This window comes from Monodelphis domestica, chromosome 4 (assembly GCF_027887165.1).
Source record: "Monodelphis domestica isolate mMonDom1 chromosome 4, mMonDom1.pri, whole genome shotgun sequence".
NCBI classification, from domain to species: domain Eukaryota; kingdom Metazoa; phylum Chordata; class Mammalia; order Didelphimorphia; family Didelphidae; genus Monodelphis; species Monodelphis domestica.
This window is the reverse complement of record NC_077230.1, coordinates 427,209,352-427,228,312: the sequence shown is the minus strand read 5'-3', so window position 1 is coordinate 427,228,312 and position 18,961 is coordinate 427,209,352. Positions and strand designations below refer to the sequence as shown.

Sequence of the window (18,961 nt, the reverse complement as noted above, 5' to 3'; positions counted from 1 at the left end):
CCCTTCTCTGAGAGCTAAAGATGTAGGCTCGGATGTTCCCAAACCCCTTCATCTTTAGGGAGCCCAGATTTGCCTTGTCATGCTTTCTGGTGGAGGATAGCCAGCCAGGATGTTGAACTGGAGAAAACCTTAAGATCTTCCATGTTCAAATCCAAAATCATAAATTAGAGGATGAGCTGTGAATTTCCCAGCTCAAATGGGGATCAGGGAGACACAATGGTCCCTGGTGATGGGTTATAGAATCTGAGACATCCCTTCTTTCTGCCATAATCTCAATATGGAATCCTTCTCTTTCCTCCAGATGGGCCAGATAATGCCATAATTCTACCTAAAGTCGATAGGTACCTTGTTGGGACAAATATTACCCTGAGCTGTTCTGCTAAATCTAAACCACCTGCCAAATTCATTTGGTTTCATAAAGGAAAAAAATGGAGGCCCTCAGCGAAACTCTCTCTTACTAATGTGTCCCTGAAGCATGCTGGAACCTATATCTGTCAGGCATTTAACTCACATACTGGCTTGAATAGCATCAAAGACAAGAATCTTACAATCTATGTCGAAGAAAAGAATTTTACAGACTCTGAAGAAAAGAACGTTAAAATCAATGCTGAGTTTACAATGTATGGTGAGTAGCTGGATTATGTCTCCAACTTTGTGTTGGGCTCCCTCCTTCCCTGGCATGAGAGAAACAGAGATAAGTGACATTCTGCCCTCCTGGTCCCTTGGCACAATATGTTGTGGTAGAAGGAGCCCTGAGCTCAGAATTGTAAAACTTAGGTAGAACCCTTCCTTTCCTGTCTACTATTTGTGTAGTAAGTATATCTCCTTTCCCAGCCTCAGTTTCTTCATCTGAAAAAATGGATAATCTTTTTCTTTGCATATAATAGAATTCTATGTGGATAAAGTCCTTTTCACATGGCAGGTGCAAAAAGCATATGAGTTGTTGCCTTCACCCTTGTTATTGATATTGTATTATTCTCTTCTCTCCCAGTGACATACAACCTTCTTTGTCTCCCAACTTCCAGGACTGCAGCTTCAATGACTGCACCATACTCTTTCCATCAGTCCATTTCCCTTTGTGCTGTGTACCCATAGGGTGTTTCCAATCTTGGTTGGAGTATAAGTTATAGTCATGCAGTGGGGCTAGCCTTAATCCCCTTTAGCAGGGAAATTCTGGAGTTGGAAAGGAGAATTTAAACTTTGTCTCCTTTTACACACAGAGGTTCACCATTGCATCTATATTTTTCCTCTTTGTGGCACAAAATGCCACATGAAAGTATGGCTGATATGAAACCTGGTTCTTATGTATGTAAAGGGAAGATTGGCTTTAGCATCCCACGGCTGGGTCCACAGTAGAATCACTGTTGCCCAATTAATTCACTGGCTCTCCTATGTACAGATGACAGACTCTCCATTCCCCTAATCACACTAGTGTGCAGCAGGACCATTGAAAGATCATCCCTGACCTTAGTTTCCTTTTATTTTGTGCAGCTTTATTGTTACAAACCATAGGGGTATCCCAACTTCCTGTCCCTGACTCTGGGGACTTTCTGAATGGAGAGTAGTGGGAAGAGATAGAATTGTGAAATAGGAAAGTGTCCTTGGGAAAGTCAGACACCAACAGTATATACCTTAGAGGATGGATGACTTTTTGTTGGCCAAAATCCCTAAAGCCTAAAGCCCACATTTTAATTTTTAATTTAAGATATCTGTGTATTACTGTATTATCTTTTGGTAAATATTTCCGAATTACTTTTTCATCCTGTTCAGCCTGGGGGTGTTCTGGGCAATATATTTCATACCTGTGGTTGAAATGAAGTGTTCCTTAATTCAAAATTTTCCAATTAACCAAAACCTATTTTCTGTCCTTCTCATCCATCCCACTAAAGAAAAAGAAAATCCTTGTGACATGTATGGACAATCAAGGAAATCTTATTTCCCATGCTCAAATAATATCTGTTGCAACATAAACACTGAATCCATCCCATTTCTGAAGTGAGGAAGCTGATTTCATAGGAAGTCTCCAGCTTTTGTAGGAAGGGAGAAACTTATATCATCCTGGGGCTTCTGCAGTTCTGGTTGGTCACTGCAGCGATCAGAGGTCCCAAGTCTTACAAAGTTGTTTGCTTTGGGAACATTGTTGTTATTGTATAAATTCCCCTCTTGGTTTTACTCACTCCATTCTGCATCAACTTATACAAATCTTTGGTAATTTTTCTGGGACAATATGGATGGTAGAAGCAGATAGGATCCAGAGGCAGTGCAGCAAGCTGTCACAGTAGATTAAATGTAGTAAGATGAATGTTATTGGGGATTGATATCAAGTCCTTCCCTTGAGTACAAAAAGTCCAAAACATAAATAAGTATTGGCCTTGATGGGGCAGAAACTGGTCACCCTGCCATAGGAAAACAGTTGAAATAAGGAGGGATAGTTGATTTTAAAAAAAAAAAAGGAAATTGGAGACAGACTTTTAATGCCATGGTAGATTGCAAAAGAGACGTTGGGGATGCCTGAGAGAACCACAAACTTAATATCAGTTGGCATGGTAACAGGGCAGTTGAAAACTTTTAGGGACTGATTAACCTAAAAGCTAACTTGCTGTCTGGAGTGAGCTAGGGAAGCAGGGGTCCTTCTGTGCTCCAGGAAGGCCAGGACACCCCTGGAACTGATGCTATATGCACTTCCGGGCACTGCAGGTTAAGATGGAGGTAGAGAATCCCTCATCCATGTGTCTAACTGTCACTGTCTCAATTAGCCAGGAAGGAAACCCGGAGCTCTCTTATACAGGCTATGGCAAGGGAGACCCCAGGAGGCTGGTGTAGCCATCAGGAAAGAGCTGCCCTTTGCCAAGTGAGCAGAGACTCATCACCCAGGCTTGGCCACAAGGAGATTAGATTTTCTCAGGCTCACAAATTCATGATGTCTATTTAGTTAAGGCAGAAGGGCAGAGAAATATAGAGGGTGGAGGAAAACCTACAAATCACAGCTAAAGAAACATTCGAGGATCCTGTGGCAACTCACAGTTCTGGCTGAAGGAACTGATTGAGGGAGGGTTGAGATCAAGCAGGAAAGAAGCCTTCTGAAGAACCTGCAGGGCCATTGGGTGGAAGCAGGTCTGCATTTCTGTATATGGTCCCAGTGGGAAGAGCTAGGACTGGAGGGGCCAGGTTGTAGGGAAGCCAATGTCAGCACAGCCAAGGAAATCGCTCAGAAGCTGAGCTGTCCAGAGGGGGAAAGAGGCCACACAACTGACAGTCATGGATAAGCAGAGGCTGAATGACCACGGATCAGACATGCTGTGGTATCTGGGACCAGATGCCCTCTGCCAGCTCTGGTACTTTGTTGCTGAGACAGTGCTAGGCTGTTGGTCCACCTGGGTACCATCTCAGCCAAGACCACTTAGCCCTTAGAGAATGCTGTAAAATCTCTCCTGCAACAGAGTAAACCTATTATAGACTACCATGTCCTCAGCTGGCCAAAGAAAGGAAAAAAAAAAGCTTGGCTAGAGGGGAGAAGGAAGGGATCAAGTGGCTACTTTGTGCCAGACACCATGCTAAGCTCTTTACAAATATCCTCTCCTTTTATCAGGGACAGTGGATAGGGTTAAAATGTTCTGGGACCCCAAGGAAACACAAGGTCCTCCCACCCCCAGTAGGGTACTGCTAATGTCCTAGGTTTCCCCATGAGACACCTACACTATGAAGCACCCCCAGGGGAGGTTTGTGGAAGGGATGCTGCCACCACCATCCAAAAGGGAAGACTGGGTGTGCCAGTGAAGCTCCTTGGGGGCCTGCAGGGTACCTCTTTGAAGCCATTTTGAGAAGGGAGAACCCAAATGAAAATGACTCTTTTCTGTCCTTCTGCCAATCAGAGGGAGACGACATCCCATCAAGAGAGACCTTGGGTTATGCTGAAGGGAGCCTGACCTCAGTTATGGGGTTTAGGGCATCCATTGGACTTTGTATGCATCACTCAGGCCCTGGGAGTCTCCCATTTTTCTCATCAGAAAATAAGGGGTATGTTAGATGATATTGATGTCCCGTCCAGATGGAGATCTAGGCTCCTCTGGTCTCTGCCAGCCCTAAGCCTTCAACACCTGTTCTGAGAAAGGCCCACAAGGATCATCAAGCAAAGAGGGAAAGAGCTCGGGTCCTGGAACAAGAAAAGTCATTCACTGTCTGACCACCCACATCAGCCTCTTTGGGCTTCCTTTTGTAAGTAGAATGGGAGCATACTGCAAGGTGTCTCATGTTTGGAGATGAAATGGACTTAGAATGCAGCTATTCCAGCTCCCTCATTTTGCAGATGAGGAAACTGAGACCCAGAGGAGCTGAGTGTCCACATATGGAAGCAGTAACAAGGCCTTAGAAAAGAGAAATATGTATGCTAATCACTTCCAGAAACAATGGTTAGGGAGAAGCTATTTACATTTTGAAGTACTTGTTAAGAGGATAGGTGGTGAGCAGAGAATGATGGGAGCAGAAGGGCTTCTCTTTTGTGCCAGAGAGCCATCAGACACTCAGGCTGTCATTGTCCAGGAACGTCTTCTCAGAAGAAGGATGCTTTAATTACATACACAAAGTAAAATCCATAAAATTTCAAAGAAACCCAATTCTACTAAAATAAAGTTACCAGCCTTTGTTTTTACAAAATAAATTAATAGATATCAGATTAAAAATCACTGGATTCAAATGAGATGGGTGATGAGAGGCAGCAAGGAGCCAAAGTAGATAGGGAGGACACAGGGACTGGACTCTGGAATATCTAAGTACTCATTTGGTCTCAGACACTTACTGTGTGATCCTGGCCAAGTCACTTAACCTCTGTCTGACTCTGTTTCCTGAACTCTTAAGTGGAAAGAATAAGATCCCCCACTCCCACAGTAATAACATAGTGCCTGGTAGTATTAGGAATCACAATAATGAGGATGATAATAATAAAAATAATAGCATTGGTGTAACACTTACCATATGCTGGGCATATAATAGATACCTAATGAATTCTTATTCGCTACTCTCCTCCCCATCTCAGTCTCTAGATTGTATACCTCCTGGGAAATCTCTGGAGGTCGAATAGTCCAAGACACACAGCATTCCCTCCTCAGTGCTTTCTGCTCATCTGCCATATTGTCACAGCTGTTGAACCATGAGGCATCCTTTTCCCGAGAATGTCAGCACCGACCCCTGGATGTCTGTAACAGAAATGTTTCCAGTTGGGCTTCTGGTGTTTTGTTTTTCCTGAAGAGGGGGCCTGGTGAAGAAGATATAGGCCAGTCACTCAGCCACCTCTCTCTCCTCTTTGACTTTCTGCAGAGAACCTGTTGAGTCCCAGCAAAATCAACAACACTGGTTTTGTCATAGAGAATGGCACCGCGATCTTGACGTGCAACACAGAGGGTTACGATTTACCAGATATTTGGTGGTACTACAAGAATAAGAGAATGGTCCTCAATGACAGGATGACTCTCTCTAACTTTGACCAGACCCTCACCATAACGCCTGCAAAGAGAGAAGACAGTGGAGCCTATCGTTGTGAAATATGGGATCCATTCCTTGTCTATAGAAGTCCCTTATTCAACCTGGTTGTCTGCTGTGAGTGACTCTGAATCTCCTCCCTCTCCCAATCCTTTCTCTAACAATGACTAACATTTCATTTTTTCATTTTTTCATAGATGGACCAGAGAAAATCAAGATTTTTCCAAACTCTGTTAATGGACAGATTGAGGTCACATTAAAGGAGAATCTGACTTTAGGGTGTCAGGCTACTTCTGAACCACCGGCCCAGTATACATGGCAAATCAATGGTTCTTCTATAGCTGTAAATTCAGGAAATAATTACACGATCTACCGAGCATCTTGGGATCATGCAGGAACATATACGTGTATAGCAATAAACGACGTGGTAAATGCAACAATCTCTAAAAACATCAGAGTCAGGGTGATTGGTAAGTCATCTCTCCCTTCCCTCAGAGCATAATTTTCTTGGATTGGCCCCAGCAGGAGGCATTCAGGCCCCCTTAAGTGGGCAACTTTTCATGATGATTTGGGAAAAATCATGTTAAAAAAAGGAACCTGACTCTAGGCAATGTGGTCAGACTTATAGTGAATGCCAGTTCATTTCCTTCTATCTTGTCCTTGGTAGAAATGGAGACTGACCTCTTTTTCTCCTATAATAATCTTAGAAACAGTCATGTACACATTCAAGAACATCTTCATTTTGCCAACATTGTGCAGAGCACTGTGCTAGGCACTGAGGGAAATTAAAGGTGTGGCTGAGACTCCATTCTTACTTTCAAGGACCTTACGAGGTAGTAGAAGGATGGGCCTCCAATGCAGGTAATTGACACACAATATTATACAATATTACATATTCATATATTACATGATCCAGCATATTTAGATCATGGCTGCAAATAAAGTATTATTGGAAACCTTGGAAGAAATTCATTCTACTTGGAGGGTGGGTAGAAGAAACAATGTGAGATTTCAAAGAACAGCTATCACTTGATAAACTCTTCTAAAGTATGGGTTTTAAAAATGGGGAAGAATTCAATAGGCCAAAGGAGAGGAAAGGGAATATTCTACTTCTAAGAATACGTAGGCCAAGCCAAGATTCAGATGTGGGAAAATGTAGTGTTTGTCCACGTGCAGAAAATAGAGCAATGCAAACTGAGGAGACAGTGCATGGCCAGGAGAAGTATTACTGAGGGTGACCGCCATTTTGTGAAGGGACTTGAAGGCCAGGCTAAGAACACCAAGAAATAATTGGTAGATCATAGGAAGGCCCCAAAGTCTTATTAGCAGAGATTAAAGATGATCATACACATCTAGCTGGCATATGTCATTCATCAACACTGGGTAAGACCAGTGAAACTAAACATGACACTAAAGGTCAGACTTTGGTTGAAAGTGACCATTATCACATTTCTGATTCATCTATGGCTGGGTCCAAACTACCCAGATGGGTAAAAATCTGAGGACTCTGAAGTTACTTTTTCCACTCCTGAATTCCAGGCAAAACCAGCCTCAGCTTCTAGCTGAGGTGCTGAGAATGTAGAATTTAGGTAAGGGAGCTGTGAGTAGGCTGGAGTAGGTATATAAGTACCTTTGTAGAATATAATCGTTGAAAGACCAGGCATAGTAGCAGAAGGAAGAGTAGAAATCAGCTCTCCAACCCAGAACTCTAGCACAACCACTCCAATAAAGGTCTAGAAAGAGTAAAAGATCAAGTAGAAAAGAGGATTCTTTTCAACATGAGTCACTTGAGTCACAATGAGTCACTTTTCCAGCCCAGATCAGAGCATTTATAAAGATCAAAGTCTGGGACCATAAGTTAACCAGAAAAGTGACAAGAAAATGAGACTGAATTAGGAGTTGGGGAATACGTGATCTTGGATACCTCTGAGATGAGCCTGAAATGGTTTGGGGAGCAGGAAGAGGAGCCCACTGGCAGATATACAACCTGAGCTTTGGAATCAGTGCCTGCTAAGGAGGGAACTTGTGCAGAGGGATGAAAGCAGTTCTGGGCCTGAAGAGTGAACATCAAGATGGTGTTTTACCCCCTTTCTGAGTCTAAGGGTTGCAGCTAAGTAACCAGGGTAGATTGCTTAGAACAAGGGGGGTCCTGAAATAGTAACAGTAATGATCCCACAAAATTTGGCAGCTATCACCATAAATGAGTGGGAATATTGGAATATAATACTCCAAAAGGCAAAAATATAGGCTTACAACCAAGAATAGTATACCCAACAAAACATGGGGAAATTGGTTGTTAATGAAACAGACTTATTTATAGAGGAACAGTGAGGAAAGAGAGGAAAAAAATATGATAGCAAGAGGAAAGAAATACACACTTTTTATAATTAGGATATAAAGTAGATTAACTCATACATAAATGTAAATTAGATTATTTTAGCCACAAAAGGGAAGATAATAACATAGATTAAAGGGAAAGTTAGATAGCATAGTGCTTAGAGGGCCAAGTTGATGGGGTCAACTGCTTGGAAGGCAGCTATGCTAAACCCTATACCACCAACTCTTGGAAATTGGGCTCATAGAGCCTGATTGCCTTTTTCAGCTCAAGAGGACTTAGGTTCAAGTGTGGCCTCAGATACTCCCTCATTGTGTGTCCCAAGTCAAGTCACTGTACCTCAATTGTGTAGTCCTTATCACTCTTCTGCCTTGGAAACATCAATTAGTATCAATTTTAAACAGAAGGTAAAGTTTTGTGGGGGTTTTAAATTAGAAACATAAAGGGCTTGAGCAAAATCTATTATGCATCAGTTGTACTAAAAAAAGCAACAGGGTAGCAGCAATCTTGATTTGAGACAATCTAACAGCAAAAATGTATTAATTGTTTTTAAATAAGTGGAGAAACTATGTTTTGCTAAAAGGTACTATGTGAAATTTAACAAGAAAGACAGATTGAGGCAGGCTTCTCCAAACAAAGTTATTATTTACTAGTTGGGATCTATAAACCAATAAAGCAGGTCTCTTGACATCTCAAATATCCAAAAGACTCTAAATTGAGGATTCATTACAATTTTATAAGCATAGAACAAAGAACAAAAAACATATCATTGGTTATGGAACTGGCAACATCATACGACTGAGAACTCATGATGCTTACATTAAGAATAAGGCAGACAGCACACGTGGGACCAGGATCACCTCTCTCAGTCTCTAAGGAATGCTTTTGTGACTTTTCATGGTCCAGCTGCCTCTCGAGGTACTTGATATCAGACTGGAGCATCAGACTCAAAAGCACCTGGGCACAAACTAAGACCACCTGAAGTTTAAAGGGATGAGGTTATGGTCAACTTAGTCTGATTCTTAAGGATGGCACCCTCATATATAATCTCATTTCAAAGAGTCTAAAGTTACATGACAAAAAAAGCTTCACTTTTCAGGAATGGTATGCAAGTGTTGCTGACATAACAATTAGAATTGTACTTCTAAAGCCAAGCTCTAAGTTACTCGTTAATTAACTGATTATGGGAGAATTATAACTTATACATCCAGGTTCAGAAAAGAAGGCTGAATTTTTTAACTTATTGGCTTCTCTCAGAGACAAAGAAGAAGCTTGGGTTGGTTACACAGAATACAGAATATGATCAGTGAATTGAAAAACTTACAGAGTATAATAAAATTTATAATGCAGGATTGAGCCATAGGATTAAACATAAAATACTAAGTCAACATTTGCTTCTTTCAGTACCAAAAACAATAAATTATTGTATCCATATAACAATGAATATGCACCATATGGTATAACAGTTCAATACTAAAGGAAAAATGAAACAAATTCTGTGACAGTAAAAGCACAATAACAAGGGACCTTAAGGGACCCTTTCAGACCTGGACAACAAACTATTGTCCTAAAAAAGAAAAAGAAGTTAAGAACTTCCATAGAATTTTATAAAAGTTGGATAAAATGGATCTCTGGTGATTATTGAATAGAAAATTCTAAAAGCCTGGTTTATTATTTCTCCTCTTATCCAGAGAAAGTGGCCCAGTTTCCATTAGCAACCCTTAACCCATCCTATAGCAAATGGTTATCATTATCATCAATAAACAAAACATGGACTAGGAACCAATACACAGTATTGATTCTAACATGGAAGGTAGAGATTTTTAAAAGAACAGCTCATGGAGCACTTGAAACACAAAGAGGAAAGATATGAAATAGAAGATTAGAGATAAGAAGACCAGTAAAGAGAATCTTCCAAAAATTTAGATGGAAAACAACAAGACTTGAATTTGGCCAGAGTAGTGGGGAAGAAGAGAATGGAAAGTTCATAGGATTTAAAGCTGAGGTTACTGTTACATATAGATGGTTCATCTAGCCCATATAACTTCATTTTCTAAATTGGAAAATTGATATCCAAAGAAGAAAAGGAACTTGCCAAGATCCCACACTTAGCAAGTGACAAGGACAGGATTTTAATCTACCTCTCCAGATTTCAAATGCAGAGTTCTTTCTGCTACAGTGCACTGCCTTTTAGGAATAGATGTGAGAAACTCATTTAAAGGTTTTTGCAATGAGAAATTTCACCATCAAAATGGCATTCAAGGAAGGTTGGACTGGGACAGCAATAAGAAGTATGAATCAGAAACGTGAGAGACTAGAGCCAGGAACACTGGTCAGAATATTATTGCCATCTCTCCATACAACTAAAACTAGACTTGAGCAATTGGAAAAACATTAACTGCCCATGGGTAGGATGAGCCAATATAATAAAAATGACCATCCTACCCAAACTTATCTATCTATTTAGTTCAATATACCCATTGAATTTACAGAAATTTTCTTTACTGAATTAGAAAAAAACATAACAAAGTTCATTTGGAAGAACAAAGGATCAAGGCTATCTAAGGAAATAATGAAAAAAAATACAAAGGAAGGTGACCTTGCAGTCCCAAATCTCAAACTATACTATAAAACAGTGGTCATCAAAACAATTTGGTACTGGCTAAGGGACAGATAGGAGGATCAGTGGAATAAACTGTCACCTCAGCAAGACAGTGTATGACAAACCCAAAGACTCCAGTTTTGGGGACAAAAATCTACTATTTGACAAAAATTGCTGGGAAAACTGGAAGACCGTGTGGGAGAGATTAGGTTTGGATCAACACCTCACACCCTACACGAAGATAAACTCAGAATGGGTAAATGACTTGAACATAAAGAAGGAAACTATAAGTAAATTAGGTGAACACAGAATAGTATACATGTCAGACCTTTGGGAAGGGAAAGATTTTAAAACCAAGCAAGACATAGACAGAGTCACAAAATGTAAAATAAATAATTTTGATTACATCAAATTAAAAAGTTTTTGTACAAACAAAACCAATGTAACCAAAATTAGAAGGGAAACAACAAACTGGGAAACGATCTTCATAACAAAAACCTCTGACAAAGGTCTAATTTCTCAAATTTATAAAGAGCTAAATCAATTGTACAAAAAATCAAGCCATTCTCCAATTGATAAATGGGCAAGGGACATGAACAGGCAGTTCTCAGCCAAAGAAATCAAAACTATTAATAAGCACATGAAAAAGTGCTCTAAATCTCTGATAATCAGAAATATGCACATCAAAACAACTCTGAGGTATCACCTCACACCTAGCAGATTGGTTAACATGACAGCAAAGGAAAGTAATGAATGTTGGAGGGGATTTGGCAAAGTTGGGACATTAATTCATTTTTGGTGGATTTGGGAATTGATTCAACCATTCTGGAGGGCAATTTGGAACTATGCCCAAAGGGTGATAAAAGACTGTCTGCCCTTTGATCCAGCCATAGCACTGCTGGGTTTGTACCCCAAAGAGATAATAAGGAAAAAGTCTTGTACAAGAATATTCATAGCAGTGCTCTTTGTGGTGGCCAAAAATTGGAAAATGAGGGGATGCCCTTCAATTGGGGAATGACTGAACAAACTGTGGCATATGTTGGTGATGGAATACTATTGTGCTCAAAGGAATAATTAAGTGGAGGAATTCCATGGAAACTGGAACAACCTCCAGGAAGTGATGCAGAGTGAAAGGAGCAGAGTCAGGAGAACATTGTACACAGAGACTGATACACTGTGGTACAATCAAACATAATGGACTTCTCCATTAATGGCAATGCAATGTCCCTGAACAATCCACAGGGATCAAGGAGAAAAAAAACACTACCCTAAAACAGAGGACAAATGGTGGGAGTAAAAACACCAAGGAAAGGCAACAGCTTGACTACAGGGGTAGAGGGGATATGACAGAGGAGAGACTAAATGAACACCTTAATGAAAATACCAACAACATGGAAAAGAGTTCGGACTGAGGACGCCTGTGATACCCAGAGGAATCACGCATCGCCATTGGGAGGGGTGGTGGGAGGGGAGAGAAAAAGAAAATGATCTTTTTTTCTAATGAATGTTTGAAAATGACCAAATAAAATAATGTTTAAAAGAAAAAAAAAGAAAATTATTGCCATAATTTAGAAGAGATGAGATGATCTGGAGTAAAAACTGAGAAAATGGGGAAGATATGAGAAATACTGTTCAGGTAGAATCAACACAAATAATGCAAACATTAGAGAAAATATCATAGCAATTGATTAGATATGAGGTTTGAAGGAAAAAGAAAGTCAAAGGGTATTCAATTTGAATCTGGGTGCCTGGAAGGTTAATGCTTCCATAAACAGAATAGAGAAGGGCAGAGGGTTCTGTGTGGGGAGAAAATCAGAAGTTCAGAGATTAAGTTTTATGTGTTTGCCCTATATTCCAGTGTCTCCAAGGGGATACCTGGGCTCTGAGGAACAATGGCCAAGTCAGCTTCATTAATCAATGAGAATTTTTTAAGTATTTATGGAGCGCCAGGCAAAGAACACAAGTGCTAGGCACTTTTTGTGTCTGGGACCACAAAAGAACACTCACAGTTGCTTTTTCTCTTCTCTGTCCACAACAGAAAAGGAGGCTCATACACTCTCTGGAGGGGCCATTATTGGCCTTGTGATTGGATTCCTGGCTGTAGTGGTTCTCATCGGGGCTCTCGTCTATTTCCTGTTCATCAGAACATCTTCAGGGTAGATCAAAGTTTCTAATCTGGTTTAATTCTCTCATAGTCTGTCTCCCTGAATGGGGAAGAGAAACCAAAATGGTTCTCAGCAAGCTGTACCCACATCTGGGACTTAGTCTAACTTACTTTGCCAAACTCCTCCTTTGCAGCACTAATTGCATTGGGTGGCCTCCTTCTCTGGCCTATCATCCTCCACTATCCTTCACATTTCTAGGAGCTTGGACCAGACCCTCTGCCAGCTTTTGTACTTTGTTACTGAGACAGTGCTAGGCTGTTGACTTACCTGGATCTCATCACAGCCAAGGCCACTTAGCTCTTAGAGGATGTTGCAAAATCTCTCCTGCAACACAGTACATCTATTATAGACTATCGTGTCCTCAATTGGCCAAAGAAAGTATAAAAAGCTTGGCTAGAGGGGAGGAGGAAGGGATCAAGTGGCTACTTTGTGCCAGACACCATGCTAAGCTCTTTACAAATATACTCTCGTTTTATCAGGGAGAGTAGATAGGGTTAAAATGTTCCAGGAACTCAAGGAAGCACAGGTCCTCTCACTCCCAGTAGGGTACTACTAATGTGCTAGGTTTCCCCATGAGACACCTGCACTATGAAGCTCGCTCAGGGGAGATTTGTGGAAGGGATGCTGCTACCACCATCCAAAAGGGAACCCAACAATGCGAGGGCATTTTGTTTGGAAATAAGAAGATTAGATGTGCCAGTGAAGTTCCTTGGGGGCCTGCAGGGTACCTCCTTGAAGCCATTTTGGGAAGGGAGAACCAAAAGTAAGGTAACTCTGTTCTGTCCTTCTGCCAATCAGAGGGAGACAACATCCTGTTGAGAGAGACTTGGGTTATGCTGAAGGAAGCCTGGCTGCAGTTATGGGGTTTAGGGTATCCAGTGGGCTTCATATGCATCACTCAGGCCCTGGGAGTCCCATTTTTCTCATCAGGAAATAAGGGGTATGTTAGATGATGCTGAAGTCCCGTCCAGATGGAGATCTAGGCTGCTCTGTTCTGAGAAAGGCTCACAAGGACCATCAGGTAAAGAGGGAAAGAGTTCTGGTCCTAGAACAAGAAAAGTCATTCACTGTCTGATCACCTACATCAGCCTCTTTGGGCTTCATTTTGTAAATAGAATGGAAGGATCCTGCAGGATGTTTCATGTTTGGAGCTGAAAGGGACCTAGAATGCAGCTATTCCAGCTCCCTCATTTTACAGATGGGGAAACTGAGACCCAGAGTAGGTGAGTGATATATAAGGAAGCATAAACAAGGCCTTAGAAAAGAATAATATGTGTTCTAACTACTTCCTAGAACAATGGTTAAGGAGAACAGTTTGAAGTACTTGTTAAGGGTATAGGTGGTGAGCAAAGAAGCATGGGAGCATAAGGGCTTCCCTTTTGTGCCAGAGAGCTTTCAGGCACTCAGGCTGTCATTGCCCAGGAACCTCTTCTCAGAAGAAGGATGCTTTAATTACATACACAAAGTAAAATCCATAAAATTTCAAAGAAACCCAATTCTACTAAAATAAAGTTACCAGCCTTTGTTTTTACAAAATAAATTAATAGATATCAGATTAAAAATCACTGGATTCAAATGAGATGGTTGATGAGAGGCAGCAAGGAGCCAAAGTAGATAGGGAGGACACAGGGACTGGACTCTGGAATATCCAAGTTCTCATTTGGTCTCAGACACTTACTGTATGATCCTGGCCAAGTCACTTAACCTCTGTCTGACTCTGTTTCCTGAACTCTTAAGTGGAAAGAATAAGATCCCCCACTCCCACAGTAATAACATAGTGCCTGGTAGTATTAGGAATCATAATAATGAGGATGATAATAATAAAAATAATAGCATTGGTGTAACACCTACCATATGGTGGGTATATATTAGATCCCTAATAAATGTTCATTCATTTCCTACTTCCCTCCCCATCTCAGTCACTATTTTGTGTACCTCCTGGGACCTCTCTGGAGGTAGGATAATCCAAGACATAGCACTCCCTCCCCAATGATTTCTGCTTATCTGCCTTATTGGAACAACTATTGAACCATGAGGCATCCTTCTCTCCACAATGTTAGGACCCACCCCTGTATGTCTGTAACAGAAATGTTTCCTGTTGGGCTTCTGGTGTTTTCTTTTTCCTGAAGAGGTGGCCTGGTGAAGAAGATATAGGCCAGTTACTTAGCCACCTCTCTCTCTCTTTGTCTTTCTACAGACCCCAATATTTCTATCAATAGCACCAGCAACATCATAGACAATGGCACCGCGGCCTTGACGCACAACACAGAGAATGAATATTTGAATATAGCCAGAGAGAATGCTGGCACCTGAGAAATGGATCATCTTTTTGTAGAGCAACCAGGAGGCCAGTGTTATCAAAGGGTATGTGGTGGGACATAGGCTGTAAAAATACTAGTGGGGGAGCACAGATGATAGGGAGCCAGTGGAATTTATGAACTCAACGACTTCCTTAGTTGAGTAGATGGGTGGGCAGCAAGCTAGAACATAAATCAAAGTGGGGAGAGACTTGAGGCAGGCAAAGCCTCCCAAGTAAAGAAATGCACTTCTTTTCAGAAGTGAGTAATATTCCATGCAGGCAAAGTCAATGTGTTGGCTGGTTTATTGAATTTCTTTTTCTCTTTCTTTTGAAATCATTGTCATTAGGAATAGTTCACTGGCTGGGCTATGGGAAAGAAGATATTCCAAAATGAATGGTGTGAAAGCAAAAGGCATCAATAAAAATATCAAAAATTATTCAAAAAAAAAAAAAAAGAAACTGTCCAGGTGGAGACATCCAAGTGGATTCAAGGGACAAGAAGAGCTGAGCACAGAGATCAGGACTAGAGATTTTGATTCAAAGGAGAGATGCTACAGGGGATTTTTTCAGGCCAGACTAAGCTGCCTGTCCCTTCTCCCAGTCTTGGCAGCCTGTTCAGAGTAGTTAGCACTGGTATAATGAGGGCAGAGGGGCACACTGTGTGCCCCCATCTATACAACACCTGCTTTACATGCACCTTTGTTTCCCCACCTTGGCTATTGAGCAGAAATGACAAATCCATCTTCTTCTTACCCTTGTAACTTCATTACTTCCCTTCAAAAACTCACTCCAAGTCTGACTGGTCAAATTCTTTCTACATCCCTTCTATAAATATGTTACCCAAAACCCAAAGGATGACAACTTCTCCTGATGCTTCCCAAAGGAGAGTTCTCTTCTAGGACCAGAATGGCAGTGTTCTCTTGGGAGCCTGACCCCAAAGAAGGGAATTGGCTTTTCTTACACTCTCTGGCTCATGATTTCCCCTGTCACAGTTAACTCCAGGGGAGATCCTTTAAGCAAAGCTTTATTCTAAATGGGATGGAGGAGACTTGGTGCCCCATACTTTGCCCAAACTGGATGGACAGTGGACATTGATGGGACAAATTTGTCATTGATCATCATGGAAAATTTGGCTACCTCCAATTATGAACTTGATCAAGTTGTCCCTTGATAGGCAGTGTAATACTCCCTCACCATCACTCTGTCCACTCCCTGCCCTTCTAAGGGTTAACCAGGTTGGTATGGAAATTAGTAAATGTTAACTCTACTGCTGCCTAGAGTTCCTGAGCTCAAGAGGTCCACAAACTTCAGTCAGTCTGTCCAAGTAGAAGGGATTAAAGGTGTGTACCACCATTATAGGTATATGAATGTATGTGCATATATTTATGTGTATATATGTACATATGAGCATATATGAAATGGCATATGCATGTGCTTACATATAAATATATATGTATATAAATATATGTGTATACATCTACATATCTGTGTCTGTGACTCTGTAAAGACTTGGTGTTACCAAATTTCATACCAATATTACAAAATAAGTAATTATCAAATGTGCATGATAACAAATGAAAATGTCCAAAATAGAACAATAGAATATTCTACAAGAATCAGAAATGAATTTGTATTAAAATCCTCTGTTTATTAAATCAGAGAACGTAAAAAAGTGAAAGGAAAAAAATAGAAGTTTAGTTTTCACTCCTATCTAAGGTGTCCCCAAAAGGATAAATCAAAACAACTCTGAGGTATCACCTCACACCTAGCAGACTGGCTAACATGACAGCAAAGGAAAGTAATGAATGTTGGAGGGGACATGGCAAAATTGGGACATTAATGCATTGCTGGTGGAGTTATGAATTGATCCAACCATTATGGAGTTCAATTTGGAACTATGCCCAAAGGCTCTAAAAGACTGCCTTCCCTTTGATCCAACCATAGCACTTCTGGGTTTGTACCCCAAAGAGATAATAAGGAAAAAGACTTGTACAAGAATATTCATAGCTGTGCTCTTTGTGGTGGCTAAAAATTGGAAAATGAGGGGATGCCCTCCAATTGGGGAATGGCTAAACAAATTGTGGTATATGTTGATGATGGAATACTATTGTGCTCAATGGAATAATCAAATGGAGGAATTCCATGGGAACTGGAAGAACCTCCAGGAATTGATGCAGAATGAGAGGAGCAGAACCAGGAGAACATTGTACACAGAGACTGATACATCATGGTACAATTGAATGTAATGGACTTCTCCATTAGTGGCAATGCAGTGATCCTGAACAACTTAGAGGGATTTATGAGAAAGAACACTATCCACATTCAGAGGAAAAACTGTGGGAGCAAAAACACAGAAGAAAATCAACTGCTTGATTACATGGGTCGAGGGGGATAGGATTGGGGATGTAGACTCTAAATGATCATCCTAGTGCAAACATCAATAACATGAAAATAGGATTTGATCAAGGACACATGTAAAACCTAGTGGAATTGTGTGTTGGCTATGGGAAGAGGTTAGGGGAGGGGAGGGGAAAGAATATGATTCTTGTAACCGAGTAATGCTCTGGATTGACTAATTAAACAAACTTTTTTAAAGAAAAACTAAAATCTCTTCCTTTGGAATGACATGTGTGGTGAGTGAAAAGCTGACTCTTAACTGCTAGATTTTCTGAAGAAAAAAAAACACCTCAGGAGAGGCTTACCTCTTGATAGAGACTTCCCCAGGTCCTTGGCTTTGATGAGGTTAAGGACTAAATCCCCCTGTCCAGATTGAGCCAGGTGCCAAGGGTAAATTACTTAATGCTTAAGTTAGATATCTTAACCTATATTCACTCTGATTTTCTTACTTCACTATATTTGTAAATAAATCTCTTTGCAATTAATATAAATTCTGGTGACCATATATTAAATTATCCAGTCCAACCATTTTATATAAATAATCCCTTTTCCCCCTTACTTTTATTTGGCTAACCAAGTCAGTTGTGATGAAATATCCTCAATATTTCTAGTTTCCTTGCCTTTTCCTTTACTTTTGTGACTATCTCTATGTCAGCCTTAAATAGCTTAATTTGAGTCTACACAAATTAGCTGCAGTTCAATTTTTTCTTTCTTTCTCTTTCCCCCTTTAAGAATAAATATAGCACAGCCATTTTTAATTTTAGTTGCTGGGCCTTAAGGCCTCACCTGGGGAAACTGTTCCCAACCCCCCTCTCTCAAACAACCCAAAATAGTAGACCCAAAAGTTTTCAACATGGGGAGGATTCTGTCTTTCACCTGCCTTACTGGCAGCAAATAGATGCTTTCTTAATTAGCTGTGAGGGAAAAAATCTGGGGAAAAGCTTTCACTCCTTTTCAAGATAGAAAGTAATCCTGCTCTGCCCAAACAGAATTTCATCTCTCAGCCTGAAATCTCTGAGAAAACAAAACTTAACAAAATATAACTGCAGTTTATTTTTGTATTAAAAAGTGATTATTAAGCAAAAATTAAGAAAGTTTTAGCTTTTTTTTACACCTGAAAATTGATTTTTTTCCCAAACCCCAGTGTTTCTAGAGGTAAACTTAAGTGAGAAGTAAAACCTGTGGAGTTAAATCAGGAAGAGTAGGGTTAAAGTAACAACAACAATAAACAAAAAACAGATCTTTTTTATCCTAAGAGGCTTTTACAGTCCAAATAAGGTAAAAAATAATTAATAAAACCTTTTTATTACCCCTGGCCATTCAAAAAAGCAGCCTGGAAGCTGCTTCCTGGAAGCTTTTCATCCTGAGGGGGAAGTCAGCTGTTTCCCATTGCCCCTCCTATACTTAGCCTCCAACAAAAGGTTTCCTCTCCCACCCTCCAACCAAGGAGTTAATCAAATCAAGGTGTGATATCCTTAAAGGGACCACACCATTACCTTTAATTTTCACACCCTGACTTTAATCCCTATCCAGTAGTGCCATCTACTGATGAAAACCAGATTTATAATCAATTTAAGAAATATATATATATATATATATATATATATATATATATATACATACACATAATAAAATTTTTAAAATGGATGCTACTCTATATGAAAATTTTCTGGCTTTTGAACAACTAG

At 40.4% G+C, this 18,961-nt stretch overlaps 1 protein-coding gene across 1 annotated transcript in view; it reads left to right on the top strand.

Moving 5' to 3' along the window:
- The window catches only part of LOC103093201 (hemicentin-1-like), a 286,577-nt gene extending 270,949 nt beyond the window's left edge, over positions 1-15,628 (top strand). Inside the window, exons 18-23 of the mRNA XM_056826227.1 lie at positions 302-625; positions 5,314-5,592; positions 5,673-5,945; positions 12,451-12,568; positions 14,775-14,941; positions 15,224-15,628. Coding sequence (XP_056682205.1) covers positions 302-625; positions 5,314-5,592; positions 5,673-5,945; positions 12,451-12,568; positions 14,775-14,796 — 1,016 coding nt within the window. The 3' untranslated portion in view covers positions 14,797-14,941; positions 15,224-15,628. The remainder of the gene's footprint in view (positions 1-301; positions 626-5,313; positions 5,593-5,672; positions 5,946-12,450; positions 12,569-14,774; positions 14,942-15,223) is intronic.
- Positions 15,629-18,961: the final 3,333 nt, after the last annotated feature.